The sequence below is a fragment of the Pelmatolapia mariae genome, linkage group LG6 (genome assembly GCF_036321145.2).
Source record: "Pelmatolapia mariae isolate MD_Pm_ZW linkage group LG6, Pm_UMD_F_2, whole genome shotgun sequence".
Classification (NCBI taxonomy): domain Eukaryota; kingdom Metazoa; phylum Chordata; class Actinopteri; order Cichliformes; family Cichlidae; genus Pelmatolapia; species Pelmatolapia mariae.
The window spans coordinates 35,839,405-35,867,185 of record NC_086232.1 but is presented as its reverse complement, the minus strand read 5'-3'; the positions used below and the strand labels follow the sequence as shown (position 1 = coordinate 35,867,185).

Below are 27,781 nucleotides of genomic sequence, written 5' to 3'. Positions count from 1 at the left end.
ACTTACCTATATAAAGATGGGTAATAAAAAGCGTCTTATTACAGTGTTTGGCTATCATATGCCACTAAGACAGCATCAGTGGAGCTTCCAATGCTGCTGGAAAGCTGGTGTAACTTTCTTTCAAAATATATTGTTGTCCTGATGGCTGTGGTAGAAATTGTATCTACAACACTGGTCCAACATCTCCAAAATGGTTTAATTGCACTGTGATCCGGTAACTTTAACTTAATTTTCACATAGGGTAAGGGTTAGAGTTAGTGACCCCTCGTGCTCTGTGCGGGTACTGTCATCCCTGAAGAGACCATTCCCTTAGAACAACAGAAATTTCCATAATTTCAGAAAATCTGTCAAGATGGAGTGACCTTTCTCCCTAAAGGGATAAGCAGGTCAACGCAATAGCAGCAAAATGCTCCAAACGGCCTAACAGAGCTGCTGGACTCCCTCACTATAGAGGTGAAGAGTTCACGTTTTTCCTTTAATTTGTCTCCTGTCCACGTCTTCAGCAAGCTGTCAACACAATGGTGTTTTTCCCATATTTCACAAGAGGGCGTCCTTTTACCAAAAGCACCACCTTTCACATGCCTACAGTGGCAACACAACCTTTAGCTACAACACATCGGGTCAGTCAAACTTGTAAGAACCCAACAATACACGCACTGTATTAAAGAGAGTATTTAGGCTCGTGCTTCTGTGCAGCCAATCCAGCTGTTCCCCCGTACTCAGGAGTAATGCCATTTCTAGAGCATGGTGGAGGAAGGAGGAGAGGAGGGGTAAATGAAAATGGCATGTATCCTATTGAACTCTCTCCCTCCCTCTTTCCCCTACCCTTAGGGATTAGAGGAACAGCACTCCCCTTGACCGCCTCGCAGCTTGCCCAGTAGCCCAGCAGCTGTTCTCTCCCTCAGTGAATTGGCAGCCAGGGCTCCTGGTGTGGGGGTGGCATGAACACAACGTCTTTGTCTGTCATTTTTCTCTTCCCACTTTTTATCTTATCTATACAATCTCATATGCAGACGTACTTCCTGATTCATGTTCTTTCTATTGGTTCTCTTGTCGCAAAGCAGTGACATCATCATTTACATATATATATATAATATTAGATCAAATAACGCAAATATTCAAATCAAAAGCGGATATCACACTATTACAAAAATACCGTTTGATTATGTGTGAAGTGAGGAATGACGAATGAATCATTTCTTCTTTTTCTGACCTCCATTTCACACAAATGGCTTTGTTTTGGTTGTCAGGACATCAGCCATGCGCATATCACTGACCGGGGCCTCCCTTGACTTTGCTGCAAGTGTCTCTTTTCTCTCCCTCTCACATATACATGCACAGAGGTGTGCGCATACAGACACATACACATCAGCATGCTTGCAGGAGCCCTATTCGTCAGTGTCTGGCTCATTCTGCCTTCCTTCTGCCTACAGATTGGAGGACAGAGGTAGCAAGGGAGGGCTGAGGGAGAGGAGAGTTGCGAGGCAAAACGGCTGGTCACATGAGCAGAGATCTGTTTACAAACCCAAGGCAGAGCAGAGCAAGAGGAGGAAGGGAAAGGCGAATCGCAGGCTCTCTCTGAGCACCATTATGGATTGAAAGAGGAAGAAGGGAAGCCTGCCATGACAAAGCCAGCTGGAGGTGCAAGAGGCTGAATGCGACACACGCAGACACACTCTTGCGCACACACCGCCTTTGTCTCAGATTTTTTTTTTCTTCTCAATTGAAGCAGCAGATGGTTAGAGGGAGAGTAGGATCCCCCCCTACGCGCACACACATCCACTGACTGAAACACAAACACACACTCGCAAGCAAAACACCAAACCCAGCAAGAAGACTGTTGTTGACTGCATGGAGCTGTCCTCACTTTGTTTGGGCTTTGAAGGAAGCATATCTTTACCTTCTGTGCTGAGGAGAAATATCAACTGCAAGATCAGAAGACTGGAGGAGGAGACAACAGAGGAGACAACAGAGGAGACAAGAGGGGGATGAGACTTGTGAAAATCCCCTGTTAAAAAAAGCAGCTTTTCGAGGAAGACAAAGCACAGATTAATGTCAGATAATTGCCTTCACTGGGTGAGGACTGTCATTTTGAAAGCTAGCTGTTACTGAGTTTCGTGAAGGGACGACACTGCAGACACAAAGTGAAGTCAAAGAGGCCCCTTTCTGGTGGAAATGTAAGTATTTCCTGTTACAAAGCAGCCCGTGTTGTTTACCACACTGCGATCAAGCGAGAATCAGTTTCTCACAGTAACAACTGCTGAACTGCACCTGGTGTGAGATATATGAGAAACAATCATTTCATCTAAACAGGTTTTCTTTGTCTCTTTTCTCTTCTGTGATGACATCATTCTCACTGGGATCCAGGAGCACATGAGGTCTCCAGTCCTGGTCCAAACCTCAGTCCCAAATCTCCCAATCTTAACACGGAGCGGTTAATCCAGATTTGGGAATGTTGGGCAGCACAGATTGCTGAGCCAACAAAACCACACCTCCAGAGGATTTGTGGAATCTGAGCAAATCTTGATGGTTGTTGTTTGCGGGAGCTAGCACAACCCAAGAAAAAGAGCAATCCAGCTCAGTGTAACTGAATCTAGACTCCAAAACAGATTTCAGTGTCCGAAGCTCCAGCCCACGAGTTTGGCTTGTCTCCAGCCTTTTCCTGACAGGGCCTGAATTTACTGCGGCTGCCTTGGGAGTCACATTTCATGCAACCATTCCAATGGTGTAACGGTAAGTGAGTGGATTCCTTGGCACTTCTCTAAATATATGAGAGATGGAAGCACATGTACTTACTTCATAAACTAAGTTACTTAGTTGCTGGCTGTTGGCTAATGGGATTCAGATAATGGATGTGCTTGTGAATGGGCAAATTGCTGAGAGTGGAGGCCTCAGATAGTGTTTTGAAGAGTGAGCTGAGAGCACTTAAAATAAGCTGCTTTCCAGAACATGTTGTTTCGTTTTGGGTTTTTTTTGTTGTTGTTGCCAACTGTATCCTGTGACATTTTATTCTGTTACCTTGCTCCATATTTTCATTTTCTTTCTTTGGGGTGATTCCTAATTGTATCTTTCATTATGCTGCAATAGGTCTTTCCTATGAAACCCTCCACCCGGTTCTTGTAAATCCCCCAACCCCCAGCCATGTCAAATTACCCTTCCCATACCCCCCACAGTGTGCAAGCTGTACCCATTCATTCACTCTAAAGAGAGACACATGGACATTTAGAGGCTGGCAAAGAGCATCGTCGCTACAAATTAATAGGAACACATGTGGCCTGTGGAAGTGGGGCTTCCTCTGCTATTGTTTTACCAAATGGCCCTTGTCCCCCAAGTTCATTCTGTTTAATGCATCACACCCCCCGCCACCTGCAACGCACACATATTTCGATTGTACCACACAGACACCACGCAGCTTTGCTTTTCCATCCCCGAGCGCTGCCTCTCTTACGCACACACACGCGCGCGCGCGCGCTCACACTCTACCAGTCATCTCTGTAGAGTCTGTGGAACAGATGGTGGTGTGGCGGAAGTGATGTCTGCCCTTCATGTTTGTCTTGTTCACAGCAAATTAACGCACACTCCTATGAGCGTCTCAGTTGCCACCACAGTGCCAGTCACAGTTCCCCAGACACACCTGCAACTAAGCACTTACTAAATTTGAACTCTTAACAAGTGCTGTGAGTAAAGCTTGTGATTTTTGTGGAGTTTACCTAGAGTGTCACATGCGTTTGCAATTTATAGTTCCATATCAGCAGACACACTCAGTTTTACTGGCACTAGAAGCTTGTCCATGTTCTTGTTAATGATCAACGTTTGTGTACTTGTCTTCAATGATTAATCTTTCTTTTCATTTTATATTGGAAATAAAGTGTTTATGATTTGCCAATAACAGTTTGGGCGTTCCCCTTATTCCTTAGAAAGGAAAATTGCCTTCAGCTGTCTACCAGAGTAATTGCTCAAACAAACTGCACGGTCTAATGTTTATGCTATCAGTTTCACTTTAAACTGTCGGTGCTAACGGCTGCATACTTTAAATCTTTGTAGATAGCTGAATATATTGGGAGATTAAACAATGCTGCAGTCTCTTTTTCAGCATCTCTCTATTTAAAGCTGAAGAAATGCAGCTTTAAAAAGACAGCAACCCTAAACCAATTTCAAATTCATGGCCTATAAAAGAAAACAGGATTTTATTATGTTTTTCTCTCTCATGGGCATCCCATCAAAGAGTTGAAATGAGAAAGTCTTCTAATTCCTCAAACTTGATTTTACATGTTGGACTTTTACCTTACAAGGTGGCAGACAAGTTAAGTATGTAATCTGTTATTTCAAAACTCTTCCTGGCAGGATGCCAGTGTGGTTTGGGTTCTCAGCGTTCTGAACACTACTGCAGCATGGGGTCTGACATCTATCACCTGCCGCTCAATGTCTATGTCATTGTTCTGGGCATCGGCCTCTTCGTCTTCATGCTCAGCCTCATCTTCTGCTGCTACCTTTTCAGGTAGGTCGGGCGAGTCTGAGATAAACAAACCAGTAGTTCGAGATTTTCGGGCAAGTTTGAGCAAGCTTTGGAACACGCTGTCACAGCAGCTTCAAATTAATTCCTAACCACCTTGGCAGTCAGCTATCTTCACGTATTGATGTGTTAATGTTAGCAGCGAATGTCATGCAAGTTTACCAAGCAAGTGTTGAGCTGCCAAAGGTGTGACATGTAGTTTAGAATTGTTAAAACACAATTTATGCTTGGATTTCTTGTGTAGAACATCAAATATTCTCTATATAAGGCAAAAGCAAAGCACTTAGAAAAAAAGGTTGCTGCTATTCATGACTCCAATCATTTTTACTAACTCTGCAGTTCACCACAGAGTATTTTAGCACATTCTACCTCATGTCTTTTATTTTTGACTATATCTTAGTCATTTTGTTTCACTCTTCTTGCACACATGGTTGTTTTTTGGGGGGTGGGGCAAAGGAAGCTATTTTTAGTGGAGGTGGGGGAAATAATACAGCAAAGTACTGCATTGCTCTCTTTTGCTTATTGATACATTATACCCATATATTGATTGGTTTATTAAATCAATGTCGGAATGTTTTACAATGTGTCGAGAGTTGTAGAATCTTTGTATTATGATAGTAAGATAATTGTGGGCAACATACTCTAACAGCATTCTATCATTACTTACCCTGTGATTCCCTAGATTTCAGCGAAAGGCTGTTAAAGCCACTATATGCCACGTGTACAGCACCAGTGCAGGAAAATTAGTGACCACTGGCCATCTAAAGCAAAACAGAGAAACAAAGTTACTGGAGTTTCATTTACAACATTCCAAATCAATATGAATGCTGTGTGGTGTATAAAGTTCACGTGTTTGTTAAAGCAAAGTGTATTTCTTTATGCTTAGTGTATTACGTTCATGAAATGATATTGTCAGGATGTCAGCACTGTATTTATGGACCATTGTGCTACACCCAATAAACGAGGTTAGTGCAATTAGTGTAAAGGACTCATAAAAAATGTCTGATTTTAAAAATAAACATCATTTTTAAAAAAGGCATAAATAGTACAACTAATACTGTTATCAGATTTTCTTCAGATAGTAATGAACATCCTGCTAGGCTCAACATGATTATAAGTAACATTTTGAAATATTAGTCGAGAATAAAATTGGAAACAAGTTTCTATAAATGTTGCTAATTTAACCACAGTAATGGACTGGAGGAACAGGAAATGTGAGCAGTTCTGTGAAATTAAGTTAGGATTGAGTGATGTGTGTGTGTGTGTGTGTGTGTGTGTGTGTGTGTGTGTGTGTGTGTGTGTGTGTGTGTGTGTGTGTGTGTGTGTGTGTGTGTGTGTGTGTGTGTGTGTGTGTGTGTGTGTGTTTTATCTTGCAATCACAGGTCAGGATCCACAGAACTTAAGTTACAGTTGTTACAGATGTTGTTTTCTTTGTGTCTCTCCCAGGTTGAAGCAACAAGGAACTAGGGAGCAGTTCAGTTACAATGAGGTATGTCAATGCAGTATCTGCCACTGTGGGTGCACATGTAACACCAGCTTCTTAGGCCTGTTATAAATACAAGTCTAACATCTTAGGCCGATATCGCCAACTGTGAAATCTAACACCCCCTTTTTTAGATGACCTTGAATCCATCTACGTGTCGCTACGTTCTGGTTTTAAAATGGTAATCCAGTTGCGGTGTGATGAGGCCCCATACAGTAAACTGGTAGCAGAGTGTTAACAGTGTAGCGTGTTGACAGTTGGTAATAATGCTTTCAGACAGGGAAGGTTGAACAGGAACTGCAGGTTTTTTTTGTTGTTTTTTTCTCTGCATTTATGATTTTTTCACCATGTAGGAGTAAATCAACACATATCAGTTATGTTTTCACAAAAATGCTGTTTTACACTGTATCTTTTCTGCTGTGTAACACCACAGCGGACCCATGATGCTGACACATAGATCACATGACCCAACACATTTCTTCTTTCTCTCCCCTTTTATTCTGCAGGTGGTGCTGAAGGGGGCAAGCAAAAAATTAAGCCTTCTTGGAGTAAGTCATAGTTTCTTATAAAATGTGAACCAGACCTATGTTAAACAATGTCAGCTGTTTGTTGCCCACATTGTTTATGTGCCAGTTTAGATGAGATCATTATGTCCTGGGAAGGTTTGGCTGGTTCATTCAATCAGTTTCTCCTTCAGACGTTATTAGCATGCTGCACGTACTCAGGGTGGAGATGTGCTGAAAATATCTTAAATACTGTCAGTGTGAGAGTGCCTGCAGAATGTAGGGCTCCAGGAATAACTGCACTCATTCAAAATGCATTATAAAAAACATCTCTGTCCTGCCTCTTGTGATTTTGTTTAAAAAAAACAACTTCTAAGTATTTTGTTTAAAACCAAGGCTTAGGGCTAATTTTGGTATAAATTCAATGTCCAATTTCTTTTTAGTTTGAAATAGCCCTGCTGCCCGAAAACGCAGTGAAGATAAAAGCACAATTTCACAACACTGACATACTTGCACTTTAAAGTAAAACTGAAATTAATTTACCACTTAAATTTAGCTACAAAAAGGCAAGTGTATTAGGTTTGTAAGGATATATATGATGTCTATAACAACCGAACTAACCTCTGTGTTGTTTGTGCTCTGCAGCAAACCTGTGCAGTGTGTCTGGAAGAATTCAGGACCCGAGATGAGCTGGGAGTGTGTCCGTGCTCACATGCATTTCACAAGAAGTGAGTGTTAATAAAACAGTGATGTGAAAAGTTTAGTAGAAATAGTAGCTACAATTATTTGCTGTTCTCTTCGGTTAAGTTTAATTAATGTCATTCTCATTAGGCGTGGCGAGATCACAACAAACTAAATGCTTTTGTGTGGGACACACTGAGAGGCAGTCTTTAGTTTAATCTTAACGAAAAGAACAAACACAAACAGGTTGCAGTGTCACAGTGATCCTGTGAGGACAAATCTATTTAATTTGAATTAAATTTTCCCACTAGATTAATAAAATAGGCATCAGAGAAAGCTACAGGTTGTTATGCAATAGCATTTACACAACTGTTTATTTCCCCTTTTTATTCCAATAACTGTAAAACTGTTTTTTAACTGTTAGCTTGGCTGCTTGTCTGTATTGTTGCAAATATGATAACTATAATCAAATATTGATACTATCGACTGATATTAGTGTGACTGGATCAATGCTTTGTTTCTGTTCTCTCAGTTCAATATGCAGCCCTCTGAACTGTGCTAAATAAATTATTGATTTATTAATTTTTTGGAAATAAAAAATATACCTCAAATCAAACCTTACTTCACACATCGCACATTTACATTCCATGGTTTTAAAAAATCCAGTTTCGTAATACATGAGAATCTAGAATGTGTGTTTTGTTATGTTGTTCTGTTAACTAATTATTGTGGAAAGTAAAAAGCCAAGTGATTTAGTTGTCATTAAAATGAGCCCAAAATTTGCAGATTGTGAAATTCCACTTAGGCGGTGCTCATAAGGTTGACTACAAAGTCAGTGTCATAAATGGTTAAAAATATTTTTAAGATTCTTCTAGAAACACACAAAGAAAAACAAGGTTAAACCAAATGCTGGATGTAAAATTTTAATTGGGGGAATTTTAGTGTTACTTAATATTCTCACCTGAGGACAGAGCCAACCTAGGGGACTGGTTTTCCCAGCTTCCTGTTTTTGTGTAACACTGGTTAAGCTGTTTTCAGGTTAACCAGTGTTACACTAAAGCAGTGGTTCTTTAACTTTCTCTTTTTTCTGGCATGCACCACACTGCCCATTCTGTCATCAATAATTAACTCTAAAAAGGATCCAGTTAGAATTTGTGTAAAGTAAGTGTGAGTGTTGTTTCACCACTCTTAGAACTTCTACTTTATTATGATAGGTGGCACAAACAAAACGCTGTTTCATAGTATTTAGACATGGTCACAAAATTTGGTAGCAGTGATATTATTTTACTTAATCCAACAGCTTCATATAATTTGGTAGAAAATTTGACAAATTACAGATTATATTTGCGATCATACCTAAATACTTTAGTATTGATGTGTGCAAATGCAAAAATTATGTGAAAAACATTTGCAGCAGTTGAAAATCCCAAGGAAGTAGAGCAAGAGAGTACTGTGTGACATCTGCTGGTGGCACTTTTAAATGACAAAAGTTACTTTACTTTCTCCAAAAAGTGCGGAGGCGTCAGTTTAGCTCAGTGGGTGAACAGGTTACAACATGACGCATGGCTGAGATGCAGCAGCCTGCGCCCCTTTTCTGCATGTCGTACCCCTCTCACTCCACTCATGCTCCACCGCAGCAGTACTGCTGTGGGAGATGTTGTCATTTTTCATTTAAACAGGAAACAAAGTTCTTTTCAGCTATTTTAAGCATTAAAAGTTAACTTGATAGGTTTGGAAAAAAAAATCCCCCCAAACTAAAGCAAACTCAAGCAACAATAAGTGTCCCGCTAATGAAACCTGAGTAATAAAAAAAAAAAAAACAACCAGCTATGCAGTATTATTTCAAGCTGTTATGTTTCTTTTCCTGCCAGGTGCCTGCTTAAGTGGCTAGAGATCCGCAGCGTGTGTCCCATGTGTAACAAGCCCATCCTGCGGCTACACTCGGACGCTCCCCAGGGTGCCGAGGGGCCTATGGACCCAGAGGAGGTGTGAACGAGCAACGGAAGAAGAGAAAAGACTCCCTTTACAGAAAACACACACATTAAATACACTAGAGAAGATGAACAAAAGGGTCATCTTGAAGAAATGTTAAAGAGCCCCAAGTAGCAGCTTTGCTGCTGACCTTTGCGCAGTTATGCTTTCATGGGAACTGAATATTGATAGCACCAACATGATTTGGTCAAATCAGTCAGAAAGGGTGAATGAATAGGATCTTTCATTAAAATGCTCCTAGTTCTACTTCCATGTTGCACTGTTCACCAAAAAAAGACAGGAAAAGGAGCAACAATAGAAAGTTGGATATCATTGCCACTGTCACTGGACGACTGGTGCAACACTGCCGGAGAGAAATGACTCTACTGGCATTGAGCAGGACATCAAATTACAGGATCAGTATGGATACCTCTAATATCTCAGGGGTGTTACCAATACAGCCAGCACAAACCACGTCAATCACCCTATAACCCTGTGCCATACATGCATCTTCAATACTGCCAATTTAGGTGAAATGTTCCAGGAGCCAGAGGCAGCTACACCCTCTGGCTGAAACAGACCAGCCGGATTACAACCACGACGATTTAAGTAGATGATGTTGTTACCGATTGTGTCCCAGGCCCTTTTCCCTTTTAAAAAAAGACTGATAGAAAACTAGTCTTGCCTGTATGTATTGTATGTAATGTCTCCCTATATATATATTGTCCTTTTGTATTTTAAATAAAGCGTCATGTAATGTATTGTAACAGCGTTGGATTTATTGAAAGGTCAACGAGTCAACTGACAAAGGATTTATTGAACCTTTTTATAAATCTGTTCAAACAGTCAGCAATCATCGTGACATGAATTACTCATTATCATACAAAACTGTTGTTTTATAGACCCACAGTATTGTAGCATACAAGTTCAACACTCATGAGTCCACAACTATTACAAAAAACTTAATTACAAGCTAAAATATTGGTCATGTTGAGGAAAATGCTCCTCCTCATCTGAGGATATAAATACACAGCAAGTCACGTGTGTCCACCTGCATTTATAAGGTGTTTGCCTGCATATATCTGGACTTCACTTGGTACCCTCTGTGCCTTTAGCCTCCACAAACTCAATGGCCTTTTCTTTTACTGCTTGGACGCTCTGAGGGGTGCCATGTGTCTTCTCATATTCCAGGTAACGCTTGAAGAAGAACTTGATCTTCTTCACAGAAACACTCAGGTGGATCACTCGATCAAAGAGCGCTCTGAAAAAGGCAGAAGTTGTAATACAATATTACACACTTCACACACTTATCCATCTCACATGTCAGTTTTTATGAGTGTGTAACTGTTTAGGAACACAGACGCTATAGCATATGGAATAACATATAGTAACCATGACGATGAAAAGAAAGTTTCTGTTCACCTGATTTCCTTCTGCGATCCATGTTTGACCATGAGGTCGATGAAAACAGACCACAGGTCGGTACGTTTTGGGTAGGTGGTCAGGACTTTGTCAAACATGTTGCGACCTCTTTCTACATCACCGTAACGAAACTCCAGCTGAGCGAACTTGGCGATCACATCCACACCTGAGAGAAGAGGATGAGAACACAGAAAAGGTTACCTTCTGTAGAAAAACACAGCTTTGACAGGTGAAAAGTTAAAAATATTGCATTAGTTTCAGTGCTAGTGGTGGTGTTGGGTGGTGGGATGCAACTGTATAAACAGCCACCCTAATATTTAAGAATAACTGCAAAAACCATGAGCGTTAAGTTATTGGTGGACAACATACATTAAATGTACATAGGAGGTATTGTACATACAGACGCTATGATCATTTTAGTATGACAAGATGTTTAATTAGGCCTAGGGATGGGTATCGAAAACCGGTTCTTGTTGAGAACCGGTTCCCACTGTTTCAATTCCTTGGAATTGTTTGCCATTTTTGCAAACGATTCCCTTATCGATTCCAGTCGCCCCGAATGACGTCACCGCGTTGCGGAGCGTCATTTACCTGGCAGGAAACATGGCGGCTCAAACGCTAAAAAGTTTGGTCATACTTTACGAGAACGGATGACAACAGGGCAACTTGCAATACTTGCAAAGTAGATATTTCATTTAAGGGAGGAAACACTACGAATATGCAAAAGCATTTGCTCACAAAACACGCGATGACCTTAAATGAATGTCGTGTTTTTAATTCCGCTCCGGACTCGTGAATCTCAACCCAGCAGCAGCGGTAACGTTTGCACGTCCTCTCCCGTTAATGCGGCAGGTAAATAATCAACTAACAGTGCATATTATGTTAGCGCGATCTGCCTTATTACAAAACCTGCCATTACTGTGCATTTAGGTGACCATGATGAGAGAGACAGACAGAGTCTGGCTGGCTCAGATGCTGGCAGTTCTCGCTGCAGTCTACCGGTAGCGTCTCCTTTCAGGCCAGAATGTCACCGAGCAGTGACTAAGTTTGTGGTAAAAGGCATTTGCCAGACCAGATGCCCCCGATTTTCGGTAAGTGAATGTGTTTAATTGTAGGGAGGGAGATTACTGGATATTCTTGTGTAATTGCTATAGAGTAATTTATGTTATACTTTGTTATTGCTACAGAAGAATATTTATTTTATTTTACATTTACAATTTTTTCCCCGGGGACCCTGTGACACCCCATTGAAGAGCCATAGGCTGGATCTCTTAAGATCTCACTGTTGGGTTTGTAAGGCCATGTTACTCCTAAATTTCTATGTTGTTCAAAGAGAAGATATAAATCAAAGTTCTAAGCTAATCGACCTTAGTGTTCTCCTTTTAAAAAAAAAAAAAAAAAAAAAAAAAGGAATCGATAAAGAATCGAATCGTTAAACAGAATCGAAAATGGAATCGGATTCATGAAAATCTTATCAATATCCATCCCTAATTAGGCCCTCTTACTTTCTTTTGGAGGGAGACTCTTCAACGCCCTCTGCAGGAGAGTACTGGCAGCATCACTCTGACCCTGCTGAAGCAGGAAGGTCCCATAGCTAAACCATACTTCCTTATTCTGACGGAAGCGCTTCACCATCGTCTTATACAGGCCCTCTGCCTCCTGGGTACAAAAAAACCCCACAATGAGTCAACAACACACAGATCATGCATATATCAGATGCTTATTTAAATATGGGTACCTAAATATTTTGGTATTTTCTGAGAAAGTACCTTGATTTTGTTAGACTTGGCGTAGATCTCAGCCAGCTTCTGGTATACAGGCATGGGCTCACAGAACTGCACTGCCCGCTCAAACACCTTCTTGAGACTCTCCTCTGTGCCATACATGTTCTCCAGGTTCAGCAGGGCCACCCACACATTCAGCTTCTCCTGCTCCTCCCTGAACCACAACAGGCACAATTTTGAAAATCTAACCCTCTTTAAATTGCATACAAACTTTCTTGCGACTGGATGCAAAGATCGCTTTATTAGTTAAACAAATTCAACTACTCATTGTTGTAGTTGACTGGTTGACTAAACTACGATTATTTAGTCAACCATTTTTAGAACAGACTTGCAGCATTTGGGCATGCAAATATACTTAAAAAGATCTGCTGCAGTTAAAAGAGAACATCAAAGTGCAGAAAAAAGGTGATTTGAATGCAGAAAGGTGTTCATGTGAGAAAGGCTGGTTTGAGTATTTGAGAAAGCACTGGAGTTTTTACAAACAACTATCTACAATTAAGGTGGTAGCTTGTTGCAGCTAACTATGTCTTGCACTTTAAACTGCAGCTGACCCATTATTAAATGCCTAACACTAAGCAGTGAGTCAAGAGAGGACTTGCGACCACAGAGAGAGGAAAGCCCCTGTGCAAGAGAGTTGGCATGTCTGTGTCTTTGTGTGCTTGATCACTTCTGTTTAACTTGATTTTTTTTGTGACTAGTTCCTCTCTGTTTAGGTGGCAGCAGGGGTTAAACTCAAAAAGATAGCTAAAGCTTTAACAAAACCTTCACTTATTCCTGATTCTGCCTTCCTACTTCCACACATCTCCTTGTCTTCCTTGGGAACCTTGCTAGGAGTAAAGTTCTTGAAGCTCTTTTCTGAACTGAGGAGTTCCTGCCATATTTCAGGCCTGCTTACTGAACAAAACTGGGTGTGCATCAGATGTTAGTGAGATGGTCTCTGCCTATACACATGCCCGTTGGGGAAAACCCTTAAACTGTTCTAACGGTTGCCAAACCACATGTTTACTGTTATATACTAAGGCAGCGGTCCCCAACCCCCAGGCCACGGACCGGTACCGGTCCGTGAGTCATTTGGTACCGGGCTGCGAGAGTGAGAATCGGGTGTGAAATGTATGGTTTTCAGGGTTTTTATCGGTTTTTAGCGTTATTTTGTAGTCGTTTTTTTCGTTAACTCTGTTTTCCTGGGTCTTTTCACGTGTGTTATGAATAAATCTTCTTTTTTTCAGTACCGGTACTAGTTTTATTTTGTTGTATTTATCCGCGACACCTTAAAGGCCAGTCCGTGAAAATATTGTCGGGCACAAACCGGTCCGTGGCGCAAAAAAGGTTGGGGACCGCTGTACTAAGGTGTCAAAACTCATCAGGGGAGGTCGTCAAATATCTCCTTTATAAGAGAAAGCATTAGCATGAATTGACTGTACTCAAACTGCTTCTAAATCCAACAGAAAGCCTTTGGGATGAGGTGGAATAAAAGAACTGCACCATAATAAAAGAACTTCTTATAAATAAGCAGCACCTGTGTAACACTATGATGTCAGTGCCGCAATGTTTCTTGCTGAATCTCTATCATACAGACTTAAGCCAGCAGTACTGTGTGCCACGTGTAACTAATAAAGTTGCTAAGTGCGTGTATTCATCTACAAGTCTACCATTACCTGAAGGAGATCGTTTTCAGGGCTCTTTCAGCGACAGCGCGGGCCTGCTCGATCTGTGTAGCCTGCAGATGGTGAGCCATGAACTGGAGCCACAGCAGCGAGCTGTTGGGTGATGCTAGGAGCAGACGTTCGAAGGCAGCTGCATCCTGGGGCCGCAGGTTTGGATCCATCAGCTCAGCCTCTCTCTGTATCAAAGCCTTCTCTGCTTCCTTCTTCTCCTGCTCTTGCTCATGACGAGACTTCTTCTGGGGCTGGGAGGCGGAAAGAGCACATTTAAGGTAAAACACAGTAAAGAAAAGGAGATGGGATAGAGCCGAGAAAGGTTGAGAATGGATAAATTATGAATGAGGTCTTTTAGGGGGTAAACTGATGTGCTGAAAGTTCTGTTTCTCCACTAACTCTAAGAATGTACATCTTTTTCTTTTTTCACCTTAGTGCTTCCCTCTTGGTCTTCTCCATCACTCGAGTCCTCCTCCTTAGCTGCAGAGGCAGGCTTCAGGGAGGTAAGACCCACATCCCAGGAGAAACCTGCTGTCACCTGCAGTCTAGATGGACCAGATGCACTGGATGTAACCTGCTGAGGGAGAGAACGTATTGATAAGATTCTGGTTAAGTGTATTCAAATCACCCAATCTATGGAGATTTACAAGACTGTAAAGGTTTATGAGCAGTTGCTTACTTTTGCAGGTTTTCCTTCATCTTCCTTATCCTCTTCTTCTCTGAAGTACACCTCTACTCCACTATCATTATCATCAGTTCTTGCCTTCTTTGATTCCTTCTTCTTTTTCTTTGAGATCTGCCAATGAAGGACCATTAAGACCCAAATAAACCACAATTCAATACATGCATAAAGTCACCAAGGCAAAGATCAGTGCAGGATTTATTATTGTCAGACCCAAAGATGATAAATGGCAGATGAAAATGGCCTTGTTTTTGGCAAAAATGCAAAGTGATGATTCAAAAATATCAAAATATAAAATGAAAGAGTTAACTATGTAATAGAAAACACAAGGAAATGAAATAAATTTAGATGTGAAAGTAAAAAAGAAACTGAATGTGTCTTTTCACCTCTTCGCTCTCAGATGCTGGGCGTTTCTTGCTCTTCTTATCTTGTTTCTTCTTCTCCTCTCCGACGAGACGCAGCGGCAGACCGAGCGATTCTGGAAGGACGTCTGGCTTCCCGGTGTCCTCAGGGAGAAGCGAGAGGTTGACAAACTCCTCCTTGTCAATACTGAAGACAAGAATAGCAAAAACTAAAATGGTAGGATGGCAGTTTGGAGTCTGAAAATAGTCCCTACCTGAAGCTGTCCCAGATAACTTCTGAAACTTGGTATGATAATGAACTTTTTCCCTTTTATTTTTAAATGCTACATTAATGGCAGTTAAGATATAATTCTAAGCTGGATCGGTGTAGAAAATTGGTAACAAAGCATAAATTCTGAAGAGTGATTTCTGAACTCTGAGCTGACTTTACCTGAGAATTTTGGTGGTGAGCAGGGTGTTGGGAGGCAGGTGCTCAGAGACGATTTTGTGATTTTTAACAAAGTATTTGGTGGTTTGCTGGAGCTCAGCTCTTCCAATGATGCTTCTTGACAACCTGAAAGACAATTATATAGAACAGTAAGAAGATATAACAAGTAAGAGCAGAAATGTTAGAATAAATGTTGACATTTTTCTAAAAACAATCATTAGCATGCTGTGGATGGATCTCTTAGTTACCTGATGAAGACCCCCTGCTCTCCAACAGACTTGACATAGCCTCTGATGATCTGGCCTGCCTTCAGTTTGTTTACGGACAACACTTCTGGGTCTTTTGCTGGCTTGGCCTTCTCTGGGTTCAGCCTGGAGGAGCACGTTGTAACACGATACATTTTTATTGCTTTATTTTAAAAAAACGTCACAAATCAAACTTTTACAACGATGCCTTCTCGTACCTTGATGGTCGCAGAGACAACTGCCACTTGTCATTTTCATTATCTAGAAGGTAACACCTGAAAAAATATTTTACAAATATAAATATAATAAAAATATTAAAAAATAATCAATATTTACTTCACAGTCACTAAACATTTTTAATCAGAAAGTCTTGGGATTAAAGCTGTGACGATATTTTAATATTTTCATATCAGTGACACATAACTGAATTCTGCAGACTGAATTTTGACTCCAATTCAAACAACAAATGTATTTGTATCGACTAAACCACTGAAAAAAGGTCTTTTCTATTTAAGCTGACACAGCAATATTACAGCTAATAAAAAAGAGAAATCCACAAGGTAAAGTGTGGGTTGATATATTGAATTTAAAAAAAAAGCTGAAGGGAAAACAGAACTTCCAGGTGCTGCTCCAAAAGAAAAGTTCTCTCATTACTTTGTTGCACAGTTGCCTACATGAGCTCTGAGAGAAGAAAAAGATTTTTTAGATCTAACTTTAGGTTTTCAGATTTTTGCTCCACAGATGTGGGCCAACGAGTGTCACATTACTGTAACAGCTGGACAGAGAGAACTGAACACTGCAGCAGACATCACAGCTACAATGTTGAAAAATCGGTTTTATAAGAGAAGAAAACAGGTTACAGTTAAATCTACTGCTGCTGCAACACTTGCATTGTTTTATCATGGAAGCTGATGGGAGCTGTAGTGTTTCAGTAGCCACTAAATAAATATAGTTTAACGTTGTTACACTCAAAAAGTTTTAACTCTTGATTTGCTTACTGGTAATTTAGAAAAACAATGAAATAAATGCAAAATTAAAGTTTGCACTGGATAACAGAAGCTAGTGCAGATCGGGGTAGTTTAAAACTATTCTTTTCTGCACAAGGTCTATAACAGAGATCATCCACACTGACCTGAGAAACTGATCCTTGTTGTAAACAGCCAGTGGGTTTGGCCTGTAGGCATCAGCAAGGTCTGTGACAGCAACAGTCCCCATGCCCCCAAAGGGAAGTTTGACCTGCAGGCCAGTTTGTGGCTGAATATTTGTTACTATCCCCAAAGTAATGCTGCTTTTCTCCAGTTTATGGGCACCTGGAGAGAAAAAAAAAGGAATCCAGAAATTAAATTAACCCGATTTTATGTGATACAGATTTCCAAACTAGAAGATCCAACAACAATAACATAACACAAAAACTGCTTGACGTGCTCTTATTAGACATGTATAAATTTTCATGTGATATGTAAAGATTATATTATTGTATCAGAAATAATAGTGATGCAATGTGTTTATGTTCCCTAGTGCACAACGACGATACAAAGCTAAGCACGTGTGAGAGCCGCGTGTCAGACTCAGATGTTGATTTAGTAGCTAAAAATGGAGCTAAATCAACAATGAAGTTAAGTTACTTCAGTTACTGCTAACTAAAATGTTAAGCTGTTATGTTACACTTTCACTAAAACTTCTAGCTAGGCTACTTTTGTGCTTATATTGGACTTATGCTGTGTCACTACTACTGCGCTATAATGTTGCTGCTGCTGCCACCTTGTGGCAATAGATTCAAACTGTAACTTCAGTAGTCTGATAGCAGCTTAATGGAAGAGGAGGATGCAAAATGCCCTTAATTTTGTTTGCAGATATTTTTTTAATAAAATAACATTTTTTCTTTATCATTATAAATGTCATTATTGCACATTTCCTAGAAACATCTTAATCTATATGTTGAGGCTATATCGTCCTCATGTAGTCTTACCTGTGAATGACAGCACAAAGCGATGAGGAGTGAAGCTCGCTTCTACCACTCTGGCACGGACTGCTTGGCCCAGCTTGTACAGTTTCTCGGGGTGGCCGATATCCTCGAATAAGCACAAAGTGTAAGATGATTGACCTTTTACAAATAACATTTTCTCTTCCTATACATTTGCAAAGACACAAACTTACTTTAGGATCAGTGGTCATTGCCAGCAGTTCAACCGTTCCAGAAACACTGGGATCAGTCGTGACTTCCAAAGACTTTCTGTCTGAGTTAAACTGGGGAGAGAAACATGAAGACATTGAAGAAAAAGGAAAGACGACATAAATTCCAAGCTTGCGTTTTGGCTTTCTTTTTCCTTTGAAATTGTTTTTGGATTTTTTTAATGTGCAATCACTTCAAGTTTGGGGGAAATGTTGTAAAATAATACAAAGTTAGCCATCTCGATCTTCAAAGCTCACCTTTGATACAAAGCATGTAATTTCCTCCCCAGCCGTATAGCTGCTCAGTTTTTCTTTTGCTGTAACTGATTTGAAATCTACACTCTCGTTCAGTTTGCTACAGACAGGGAAAAAAGACCAAAAAGATGAAAAACAGAAAAGCACAAAATATGCAAGAGTTTGGGGAGGGCGAAATTCCCAATGAAAACTACACACAAATTATAGTGCAACAAATTTTACTCATTTTAAACACGTGCAATATTTTAGTAACAGAGAAGGCTGGAGATGTTAATGTGTGAATGATGGTTGTTTGGATATTTTAGGATTAAATAATGATCAGGCTCAGGTGACGCAATATAAGAACCAGAATGCAAGTTTATTTGTGTTGTACGTTTACCTGGGTATCAGCGTAAGCTCGGAAATGGTGTATGTGAATTTTGGATGGGAGAATGGCAAGAATCTGAAACAGAAACAGTTGCGATTACATCTACATTATTACATAACACAAAGAAAGTGAATACATATCATAAAGAAGGACAAACGTCTACTCCAGTAGGTAAAATGAGGCACAACAGCCATCATTACCTGTGACTGGAAGCTTCTCGTCCTCCGATAACCCTGGCGGTGACCACGCTGCCCACTTTCACTGATGACGTGGGGAAAGATCCCAGGCGCACTTCTGCACGCTCCACCACTTCAGACACATGCACGCTACCTGAGCTTCCATCCTCTAAGGTAACCTGGATGCAGGTAGGTTTTACTGTCCGCACCGTGCCCTGCAGGATTTCACCAAAGCAGTGACCCTTGCGGCCAGTCTGGTTTTCTGAAGCTGTGCGCTTTCGCTCTGGCATACTGCGCTCCCACGACACCAAAGGGAGCCCTTGCAGCTCTTGACAGCTGGGTTCAATAACTTCAGCTGACAAAGTCATGCCCGCCTTCAGCTTCTCTGACTCAGACAGGAATATCTCATTCAGGTGGCTGTAAGTCTGGATCATAGTCAGCTGTGCCGTGTCACCCAATGAGATGACGGCAAAGTCTTTGTCTATGTACTGCACCATTGCTGTGTATTTCAGCCCTTCAGCCAGCTATAAAAAAATTAAAAACATTACAATCAAATGGTGGATTTATATTTTTATATATCTAATTTAAAAAAAATATATATAAACACTCACAGATTTCTTCTTCCCCATCAGCTTGGAGAGGATAGAGACATGGACACAAGCAGAAAGCATGTCAACATGAAGGACAACTGCACTGACTTTCTGTCCTTCGGTCAGTTTAACACCTGCAAAAAATACAGTTTTTGGTTACATATGAGCTCATCTTTCATACAAAATCACTTCTCTGTAACCTCCTGCTGTTATGAATCAGTAAACTTCATACTTCCCTTCATCTGTTATTAGATATAATATAATATTGTGAAAACAACATACACACTAAATAGCCCACCCGTCTATTTGACCTTGTGCTTTTGGTCCACAAGTTCCAATCAATTTAATATTTTCTTCAAAATTAAAAGCTTCACTGACCAAAGCAAAGCAAAAAATAATAATAATAATATGATAAATATTTCGTTTTTTCCTGTTCAGTACATACCCATCATGTGGTGCTTATTGGCCAGAATGGTAGCACCAGTCAAGCCATCAGACTTAAATGTGGCACCGGTGTCATTCACAGTATCCACAGTCAGCTTCAGTTTCTGTCCAACAGACAGAGCAGCCAACTGCTGCTGAAGTTCACTGTTATCTAGAAAAAAAAAATAGATACAAAGTGAACAAAAAAAAAGGAACTTAAGTCTCACTAAATGTCTGGAATTCTGCAACTCAAATCTTATTTGGCCTTTTGTGGGTCTATAGCTCCCAGCGTTTATTGACACACTTAGCAAAAGGAAACTATTTATATCTAATTGACTTCACACATACCTTTCATAACTAACATTTCAGTCACTGCTCTTCTCTCCTGAAGACCATTAATGAGTCTTGTCTGGGCATCACCTTGTGGTGATATGACCTCTGAAATCTTCAGTGTGACCAGGAATCGCCGCTTCTCCTCATCGAGGTTTGTTACTTTAGCAGTGACCGTCTGGCCAACCTGGAAGGTGTTTGTCGCATCTCTGATGAACTTGTCAGTCATGGCCTGGAAAAGCAGAAACATTTGAAAATTTAACCAGGAAAATATGTAACTATTATACAAGTATGAGCCTTTCAGTTTACAAATTAAAAGTTCTTTACTTACTGATTTGGGTGCAAGTCCAACAAGGCCATATGGAAACTCCACAAAGACACCATAGGACATGATATTTTTGATCCAGCCAACCAGCTGAAGTCCAACAGTGATCTCAGAGAAATCTTTGGCAACCACTCCTTCCTCCAGTGACCATCTCACTGTTGGTTTCTTGGTGAGAGTCTTTAAATGAGAAGCAGCTAAGGAAAAACACATTTTTTCAAAAAGAAGATGTATGAATTTCCCCAAGAGGACACAGTGAATCAATCAAAGCTGAGTAAAGGTTATCGGGTGGTGAGATCTGCAAAATAACTGCAGGCTACTAAAAAAAAGGATACAAGATTCTGCTTGTTCTTGCTTAAACAGATGAGTTTTGAGATGATATCTCCTTCTTGCAGGCTCTCCCACAGCAAAGGGCAGTTGGACATGTGATCAGACAGGTGCATCATAGGCAGTACAGCACGGATCTCATCTGGGAGGATGGCCACTTCCAAACCGTTGAGTGACTTTTTCAGCACCTTTGCATCTAGCCTCTACAATAAATAAGACAAATTAATAAGAATAAGACAAAAGATTACAGTGGCTTGCAAAAGTATTCGGCCCCCTTGAACTTTTCCACATTTTGTCACATTACAGCCACAAACATGAATCAATTTTATTATAATTCCACGTGAAAGACCAATACAAAGTGGTGTACACGTGAGAAGTGGAACGAAAATCATACATGATTCCAAACATTTTTTACAAATAAATAACTGCAAAGTGGGGTGTGCGTAATTATTCAGCCCCCTGAGTCAATACTTTGTAGAACCACCTTTTGCTGCAATTACAGCTGCCAGTCTTTTAGGGTATGTCTCTACCAGCTTTGCACATCTAGAGACTGAAATCCTTGCCCATTCTTCTTTGCAAAACAGCTCCAGCTCAGTCAGATTAGATGGACAGCGTTTGTGAACAGCAGTTTTCAGATCTTGCCACAGATTCTCGATTGGATTTAGATCTGGACTTTGACTGGGCCATTCTAACACATGGATATGTTTTGTTTTAAACCATTCCATTGTTGCCCTGGCTTTATGTTTAGGGTCGTTGTCCTGCTGGAAGGTGAACCTCCACCCCACTCTCAAGTCTTTTGCAGACTCCAAGAGGTTTTCTTCCAAGACTGCCCTGTATTTGGCTCCATCCATCTTCCCATCAACTCTGACCAGCTTCCCTGTCCCTGCTGAAGAGAAGCACCCCCAGAGCATGATGCTGCCACCACCATATTTGACGGTGGGGATGGTGTGTTCAGAGTGATGTGCAGTGTTAGTTTTCCGCCACACATAGCGTTTTGCATTTTGGCCAAAAAGTTCCATTTTGGTCTCATCTGACCAGAGCACCTTCTTCCACATGTTTGCTGTGTCCCCCACATGGCTTGTGGCAAACTGCAAACGGGATTTCTTATGGTTTTCTGTTAACAATGGCTTTCTTCTTGCCACTCTTCCATAAAGGCCAACTTTGTGCAGTGCACGACTAATAGTTGTCCTATGGACAGATTCCCCCACCTGAGCTGTAGATCTCTGCAGCTCGTCCAGAGTCACCATGGGCCTCTTGGCTGCATTTCTGATCAGCGCTCTCCTTGTTCGGCCTGTGAGTTTAGGTGGACGGCCTTGTCTTGGTAGGTTTACAGTTGTGCCATACTCCTTCCATTTCTGAATGATCGTTTGAACAGTGCTCCGTGGGATGTTCAAGGCTTGGGAAATCTTTTTGTAGCCTAAGCCTGCTTTAAATTTCTCAATAACTTTATCCCTGACCTGTCTGGTGTCTAAATCCAATCGAGAATCTGTGGCAAGATCTGAAAACTGCTGTTCACAAACGCTGTCCATCTAATCTGACTGAGCTGGAGCTGTTTTGCAAAGAAGAATGGGCAAGAATTTCAGTCTCTAGATGTGCAAAGCTGGTAGAGACATACCCTAAAAGACTGGCAGCTGTAATTGCAGCAAAAGGTGGTTCTACAAAGTATTGACTCAGGGGGCTGAATAATTACGTACACCCCACTTTTCAGTTATTTATTTGTAAAAAATGTTTGGAATCATGTATGATTTTCGTTCCACTTCTCACGTGTACACCACTTTGTATTGGTCTTTCACGTGGAATTCCAATAAAATTGATTCATGTTTGTGGCTGTAATGTGACAAAATGTGGAAAAGTTCAAGGGGGCCGAATACTTTTGCAAGCCACTGTATATTTTCAATTGAACAAGCCACAGAGACGACTTCTTACCTTCCCCACTTCACAGTCAAACTCGGGTTTTTCAGTCTCCTCATTTTCTTTTTCGACCACTGCCTTAAATGAAAGCACCATCTTTCCCTTTTCAGGATCACACTGAAGAACTTTAGCCTTTACCACCTGGATCATCAATCAAGACCAGCAAACTTGTGAGATACATCACAGAAACAACACAAATCAAGACCATAAGACCACCATGACATTCGATCACCTTACCTGCCCGACATAGAAGATGTCCTCGGGACAAACGATGGGCTCAGAGCTCAGCTCACTGAGCGGCACCAGACCCTTGACCCCATTGTAAAAACGGACAATGCAGCCAAAGTCTTTTACGCTCACGATATAGCCGTGGGACACACGACCAGGACGAGTGTCATTATAGCTCAGGAACAACGGCAAGGAGCTTTCAACCAGAGTCTTTTTTCTGGTCAGGTACAGCTTCTTATTCTCTGCATCTACTGACAGCACCTAAAGACAAAGTGTGCAGACACAAATATTCAGTGGAACAATAAAAAGCAAATCAGCGCTCACAGCTGAAACTTCACATCAGAAGTTTTATAGTTGTTTGTTAGTGCAGAAGTGCACTTACCCGACATTTGACCTTCATGCCCTCCATGTACTTTTTCTCCGGATTCTGCAGGACAATGTCAGACAGATGGGTTCGAGGCACCAAACCTTTAATGTGGTCAGACAGATGCACCACCATCCCATGACTCAGCAGGACTGACACTGTCCCCTTGGAGAAAGAGAAACATTGAGAGAAAAGAATGTAACACAGACAACAGGGAACAATAAAGAGAGGTGAGGATTTAACTGTGCAGTTTAAACCTTCCGTTTCAGGCTCATTTACAGCAATTCTAACTAATATTCGTCATCTCTCCGTTCAGCATCACTATTTTAAATTATTAAACTGGAGTTCCTAAGTCAAAGATATTTTTAACATGTCTGCCAAGGACAGTTTCCATTTCTGGTTTGACGCAATAAAAAATTAAATCAAACTGACTAGACGGATTTTTTTAAAAGGGATATTTTGGGAAATACACTTAGTTGCTTTCTTGCAAAGACAAGTTCCAAAGTAACCTCACAGCAACACCACAGATGTGGTCAAGAAATAGAAACAAGTGATATTTGTACCATTTGCTTCTGTATAGAAACAAACTTATTGTGCAAGACTTAATACGTTACTTAGTGAGTTCATTTGAGTGAGTGTTAATTTAGGCTTGTCCAAAAACAAACTAAAATTTGTCCCAATAAATAACAGACCATGATTTTGCTTTTTTGCCTAATAAAGTCCATGTTATCCTCTTAATGCACTGAAAGACTTCATTGACACAAACTTTCATAATCAAAAGTTACATGTAAGCCAAGTTTCCAACAAAAGATGATTCTGTGTTCCTACCTCCACAACCTGACCGGCCTGAAGATCATGGTATCTGTAAAAAGGCTTCCCAATCACACTCCTAAAATCAAAAGAAGAGAGGCATGCAAAGATTAGAACAGTGAAGTCTACATTTACTGTGGACACTCAAATGAAGTGTAACATACCTGCGTAAAGTAGCAAAATGAATTTGCTCCATGGGGCTGAAGTCCAGGATTCTGCAGATGTGCTCATGCTGAGCAAACACTCTGTTTTCATTAGCTTGCTCATTAGACTCCTTCAGGTGGTTCCGCTGTCAACACAGACAATAAAATTATGTTAATCTCATCTTACGATGAAAAGAATATATAAATACAAGACTTATAAAAGTTAAAGTTTGTCCAAAGCATCACGCTGACTTACATGTACAAAGGCCAACGTTTTGTCCGGAAGTTCCAACACTCCTCCAGACAGGTGGTGCATAGCGGTCATCTTGCACTCCTTCACCACCTCTCCAATCCGTTCCCTACCTGCAGGAACGGGGTCAATTCCAGTCTCAAGATGAATAAGGTGGCTGCGCAGGCTCATTCCCACCAGACGAGTCTGTGGCTCGATGTACAGCACGCGCGCATTCACCTGAATGGGTGGATGCAAAAGGAGGTTTGTACTCTCAAATTATCACATGGCATCAAAATTTCTAAACACCCATTTATCATAGGTGCTGTGTTAAACATGTCAGGTCTAGTTTACCTGAAGTCCCTTAGTGTAGCTAGAAGCCTGTTCTGGCTCCATGTGGAGAAAATCCACCTGGCCATTAAACGAGGACAGGAAGTCCAGGATCAGGCCGTGTTTGGTCACCTGCAATACCAACATACTGGCTTTTACATGCAGTTCAGAGGTTATATTTCACTGGTGATTGTTTCATGTTGTTTTAATAGCAGAACACATATAGCGGACAACATAAAAACACTGTCTTTACCTCCTTGATGGTCGCTTTGACCAGAAGGCCAGGAAGAAGTGTTGTGAGGTTCCAGCCCTGCTTGGGTTCAGCACAAGTCTGAGCAATCGTAGTCAGGTTAGCAGAAAGCTGGACCATGCGACCATCATTCTTCACCTCTTCTACTTGGGAAGTCAAATACTGACCCACTTTCAGCTCTGTACATGTGGAGAAACCACAAATGCTTGAGAGATCCTTTTTTTAAAAAAACTGATTACATTTGTTTTATAAAAACTGAAAACATCTGCAATGTCCTGATGAAACACAACCAAATCATGCATGGAAAAAAACCCAACTATTTCCCAAAATGAGCAACAAGATATTTTTCCATACCTTGAGCACTGTTGTGTTTGAATTTCAGGGATTCCTTAGACAGAAAGGCCTTGGTTCCACTGACACCAATGTCAATGATGTAGCCGTAATCCTCTACGCTCTCCACACACGCACTCAAGACCTACACAAAAGATACAACCATTTATGTAAATGCAGGTTTGATGGATGTTTTTAAAGAGTTACTTTCACTAACGGCTCACCATGCCAGTTTTCAGTGCGCTCGGGGTCAGACTTTTGTTGACCAGTTTTGGATTGATTGACAGCTGGATGCTAAGCGAGCCTCTCTTCGTTACATCCAACTTGGCAACCACACACCTGAGCACCATGCCGGGGTAGAAAAGGTGTGGCAAAGAGCAGATTTCCTACAAAGTATAAAGTAATTAATATGGCACTTTTCACAGACCTAAAAGTCACAAAACGCTGCACAACAATTAAAACAAAGTTAATACAGAGTTACTATGTATGAGGGTCAGCTAACACATTTTGAGTATGTGAGCGATGACAGTGTTATAGAATATACAAATATAGAAATGTTGTCTTGATTTTTTAAAAGATTTTATGAATATTGTGGACTGAATTACAATGTTGCACACTCACAAGCAGAAATGTCCTCAACACCAAGACATTTCAAATCTCCTACAACATTCTGTTCATTACTATATAGGCTAACCTCTGTGTCAGCTGAGTCCAGCTGCTCACTCAGCAGCTTGGTGTATGAATCGCAGATGTTCTTGATGCTGAGAAAGCCTTGCAGGCCACTAGGCAGGCTGACGGTCACCTCAAAGTCTGTCACCTCTTTCACACAGCCTAGCATCAGCATGCCCTCCTTCACATCCTGGGAAAAAACACACACAAGCTGTTACTGAGACGAGCACCCTGCAAGAGCTTAAAAAATTGCTTAAGAGTGTAATTTTTTTTAGATGCAGAAAACACCGAGGAAATGAATCTATCCAACATGTAAAAAAAAAACAAACATTCAAATACTGTATATGTACTTTATAGGTTATTGGGAGATTGATTACCTTAACATGCAGAATTTCCACACATTTGACTGGAGCGTTAAGTGTCAGGCCAACTTTCTTTTCCTCTGCCTTTTGCTTCTTGAGCTTTTTGCTGTCATCTTTGGCTCCTGCCTTTCTTTTCTTGGTTTCAGCTTGTTCATTAGACTGCAAGAGAAAAGCAAATTATTGCCAAATGTGAAATATCTTTTAATAATACACTCTAGTGTTGTAGTATACAATAGCCTATTTAAGACCAGGTGACATCAAGGGACTTTTTTAATGTTCGTTTGTTTGTTTGTTTTTTTACAATATTGGCCTAACCTCATAGCTAAGGAGCTCGGGTGTGGCAAAGAGCAGATCTCTTTGCCAGGTCTGTCCTGTGCTAGATGCATCAGGGGCAGTAGCAATCAATTCTGCCTCACTGATGTCTGTTTCATTTATAATTTGATTTGCAGTGGAAGCCACAGAGTTTCTGAGCCAAAACAGAGCCAACTTTGAGTTGACAAGTACTTCTGTGCAGAAGTGATTCCAGATGCAGAGTAGCAGAAGGGCTGGGTTAGTGATATGGATGGCTTCACTGTACATCTGGCAATGCCTCTCCACAAGATGTAGGCAGCAACACATTCGGGTCAACAAAAGATAAATTCCAATTTAATTTTCATTTGTACATGCTATTGTCACATTACACAAAAGGGACTCCGAGTTGAAACTGATTAACTAAAAATATTTGATTTCTTGTGAAAAACATACCTGTGGTTATTAATTTTGATCACTTTTGTCTGCACTCTGAACCCAGATCAACTCTTTCTACACTCAGTAAGACAGACAAAAACAGAGAGAAGTTAAAATCTACCTGAAACAGATTGTCCGCTTCTGTTCGATGAACCACTGTTTTACTCCCAGTGGACTTCTTTGCTGTCCCTCCTCGAGGGAAGTCGTCCTCCGCCGATGCCATCTATGAAGTTCTTAAAGACGTCTAAGAAAAATAATGTCGCCATTATAAAAGAGACCTAATTGTTATTAGTTCACATGTGCACAAGTTACATTGAGTATGCGAGAACCAGATTATTTTATTTAGTGATAAAAGTCCATCTGTATTCGTGGATCTAATCACTCCAAATGCACGACATTACGAGCTAAATAATACCAGGTATAAAACGAACAAACACTAGCAAAAACCTCCACCAGACTGAAGATTTAAATATATGATGTATTGCTGTAAACGTACATTTAAATATACTATCAGAATCATGAAAAGTTTCTTACATTAAATCTCCGGTTTGTGGCTATCCAACCTCACATGCTGTTCAGCAACACGCCATGACCTTAGCCCGGAAGAAAAACTCCGGTGGGCGTTTCAAATGTTGTCCAATGACCGCGAAGAACGAATAATTGGCACCGACATTAGCTATTCATTGAACGCTCTCGACCTTAAATTTGAGTGACAGTATTTTTAACAAATAATGGCGCA

At 40.8% G+C, this 27,781-nt stretch overlaps 2 protein-coding genes across 3 annotated transcripts; one reads left to right on the top strand and one right to left on the bottom strand.

The window, feature by feature from the left end:
• Positions 1-1,489: 1,489 nt before the first annotated feature.
• Positions 1,490-9,912, top strand: zgc:175214 (uncharacterized protein LOC557610 homolog). The gene is made up of 7 exons (XM_063476790.1): positions 1,490-2,177; positions 2,368-2,733; positions 4,345-4,498; positions 5,960-6,002; positions 6,503-6,544; positions 7,145-7,227; positions 9,052-9,912. The coding sequence occupies exons 2-7, from the start codon at positions 2,709-2,711 to the stop codon at positions 9,170-9,172; spliced, it is 468 nt and encodes a 155-aa protein (XP_063332860.1). The 5' UTR covers positions 1,490-2,177; positions 2,368-2,708; the 3' UTR covers positions 9,173-9,912.
• A 79-nt stretch (positions 9,913-9,991) lies between these two features.
• pdcd11 (programmed cell death 11) lies at positions 9,992-27,638 on the bottom strand. 2 transcript variants are annotated; one of them, XM_063476773.1, is made up of 36 exons: positions 27,577-27,638; positions 27,164-27,286; positions 26,332-26,475; positions 25,980-26,144; positions 25,510-25,671; positions 25,310-25,430; positions 24,959-25,134; positions 24,730-24,837; positions 24,403-24,615; positions 24,168-24,292; positions 24,022-24,082; positions 23,212-23,358; positions 22,839-23,090; positions 22,617-22,742; positions 20,699-20,893; positions 20,373-20,543; positions 20,060-20,273; positions 19,734-19,883; positions 19,310-19,422; positions 18,723-19,222; positions 18,535-18,597; positions 18,159-18,255; positions 17,886-17,975; positions 17,698-17,800; positions 16,861-17,038; positions 15,947-16,003; positions 15,732-15,854; positions 15,487-15,609; positions 15,081-15,243; positions 14,692-14,808; positions 14,443-14,589; positions 14,013-14,263; positions 12,343-12,511; positions 12,079-12,232; positions 10,574-10,739; positions 9,992-10,412 (listed from the first exon to the last, which is right to left on the bottom strand). In XM_063476773.1, the coding sequence occupies exons 2-36, from the start codon at positions 27,263-27,265 to the stop codon at positions 10,241-10,243; spliced, it is 5,418 nt and encodes a 1,805-aa protein (XP_063332843.1). In that variant the 5' UTR covers positions 27,266-27,286; positions 27,577-27,638; the 3' UTR covers positions 9,992-10,240. The 2 variants fall into 2 exon arrangements, with proteins under 2 accessions (XP_063332843.1, XP_063332844.1); XM_063476774.1 differs by having other exon boundaries at positions 14,443-14,586.
• Between the last annotated feature and the right edge of the window lie 143 nt (positions 27,639-27,781).